This window comes from Palaemon carinicauda, chromosome 13 (assembly GCF_036898095.1).
Source record: "Palaemon carinicauda isolate YSFRI2023 chromosome 13, ASM3689809v2, whole genome shotgun sequence".
NCBI lineage: Eukaryota > Metazoa > Arthropoda > Malacostraca > Decapoda > Palaemonidae > Palaemon > Palaemon carinicauda.
In genome coordinates, this window is record NC_090737.1 from 102180526 (window position 1) to 102183025 (window position 2500).

A 2500-nucleotide genomic window follows, 5' to 3' on the forward strand; every position below is an offset into this window, starting at 1 on the left:
TCTTCACATGTAGTCATTATCATTTTTTTCTCTAAAAGGAAAAATTCCTTCTGGTTACTCCTCAAATTAATATGCGTTCTACTTTGTACTAGCATATAATTTTAGAAAATACAGCAATTTAAAATCTTGACATGGGTTTATCACCTCTTTATGCTTACCTTGAAAAGTATCTTGTACTATATTTATATTCATCATTATTCTAAGTAATAACTTGACGCTAGTCATTAATCCTCCAACATCTTTAATTCATACTTAGAACAGGAAGGCTTTCCCAAAAGCGGTTCATTTCAATTTGTCTTACCGCCAGACTTCATATCAAACTATGAAAAATATATACTTATACTCATTACAATCATAGTAAATTCATCTTCACTCTTGCAAAAATTCCAAATATTTACCCAGTATAATAATCCACACTCTGAGTTGCTTTTCCCAAAGCGGCATTTTCCAAACTTGCCAAGTAACTGACTCGCTGATAAGTAATCATCTTCTCACCAACAGACGGCGTTGTCAGTGATCCCAATACGGTACATTCACCATCTGCAAATAATGACAGACGACGTAATAGAATGAACACAAATAATTTTTGCCAAGCTTGCATGGAATTGGTCCTCAAAACGAGACCCCATAAATCTTAATCATTGCAATATTGACCAGGGAAATACCAAGGAGTCATGTACTCATTACCGAGAGAGCAAGAACAATGCTTAACAAGAGGCTATAGATAATGGAGACCATTTCTTATTTACTTGGTAGCATTTGTAGGTCTCTCTCTCTCTCTCTCTCTCTCTCTCTCTCTCTCTCTCTCTCTCTCGCTATAGATTGTATGGATATCACCCAAAATAAACAGAGCCAACTAACCTTGTATCGAATACCCTTGGCATTGATACTGCAAACACAGAGAAGCGCAGCCGATAATTGACGCTTTGCCTGCTTGCAGTTGTGAGGGCCCTGAGGGGCAGAATGACTCCCCATTTTGGGTGTAATAGTAAAAGCCCCCTTCCGAAGCGGCAAGATAAGTCACTCTGCTGACCGCCAGAATCCAGGTGATGACCTTCATCATTTGAATACGGGGGTGCATCATTCTATAAATAAATAATTGGAATGAAAATAATTATTTATTATTTCAATATCGAAGATCATTTGGTACAGAAGTGTCGTAAAAAAAAGTGTAAAGTAGCGGCGGACTGAGGTGTATGAGCTTTTTCTCTTTTCTCTTTTCCTCTTACTTTGATGAGAAAATATCACAACAGTGTGAGAATTGAACATTTTTGGAAATGGAATATATATATATATATATATATATATATATATATATATATATATATATATATATATATATATATATATATATACTGTATATGGGTCGGAGTTGTGGGGAATGAAAGTTACAGAGAGGCAAAAATTAAATGTGTTTGAGATGAAGTATCTGAGGAGTATGGCTGCTGTACCTCGATTAGATAGGGTTAAGAACGAAGTAGTGAGGGTGAGAACAGGTTTAAGAAATGATCAAGCAGCTATAGTAGATATGAATGAGTTAAGGTGGTTTAGCCATGTAGAGAGAATGGAAAGTGTCTGTCTGCTGAAGAAGGTGATGAATACAAGAGTTAATGGGAGAAGTACAAGAGGAAGGCCAAGGTTTGGGTGGATGGATGGAGTGAAGAAAGCTCTGGGTGATAGGAGGATAGATGTGAGAGAGGCAAGAGAGCGTGCTAGTAGAAATGGAAATGAATTGCGAGCGATTGTGACGTAGTTCAGTTACGCCCTTGGTGAGTAGCAGAAGTAGGGGATTAAGCAGATTAAGCATGTAAAACTTCATGTGTGCTGGATAACGGGGGAGGGTGGGCTGAGGCACCCTATCAGTACCAACCAAACTCGGCTAGATCCCTCGTCAGGCTGGAAGGAACGAAGAGAGGAAAAGTCCCTTTTGGTTCCTGTTTTTTATGTTGGCTACCACCCAAAATTAGGGGAAGTGCCTTAGTAAATAGAATAGATATTTACACACACACACACACACACATATATATATATATATATATATATATATATATATATATATATATATATATATATATATATATATATTTCTTATTTATTCATATGCATGTTTAACTATGTATATATACATACACCCATAAATAAATGCATATATATGTATACATATATTTATATAAATTTTATATGTTTATACATATATACACTATATTGCTGTATCTGTATGCATGCATGTATCTATTTGTCTCTGAAACTGTATATCCATTTATCTGTTTATAAACAGACACACAAGCTGATCAACATTTCTGTATGTATACAGTATATATTGTCACAAATAGACGAAACATTAAACAATTGATGTTATGTTGATGACCTCTTCTGCTGCTTTCGCTCGAGTACTAAACACTACGTCAGCTACGACTGGCGCCTCATAGATGATGATTAGACCATTTTGTTGTTTTCGGCTTTGTCGTTGCAGGAAAGGAGGGCGGAGACTACTAGCAAA

The 2500-nt window shown here is 36.1% G+C and overlaps 1 protein-coding gene across 1 annotated transcript in view; it reads right to left on the reverse strand.

The window, feature by feature from the left end:
• The window catches only part of LOC137652011 (uncharacterized), a 12216-nt gene that overhangs the window by 2694 nt on the left and 7022 nt on the right, over positions 1 to 2500 (reverse strand). The window contains exons 2-3 of the mRNA XM_068385221.1: positions 862 to 1085; positions 399 to 540 (exon numbers count right to left, since the gene is read on the reverse strand). Of these exons, the coding sequence (XP_068241322.1) occupies positions 399 to 540; positions 862 to 1084 (365 nt within the window). The 5' untranslated portion in view covers position 1085. The remainder of the gene's footprint in view (positions 1 to 398; positions 541 to 861; positions 1086 to 2500) is intronic.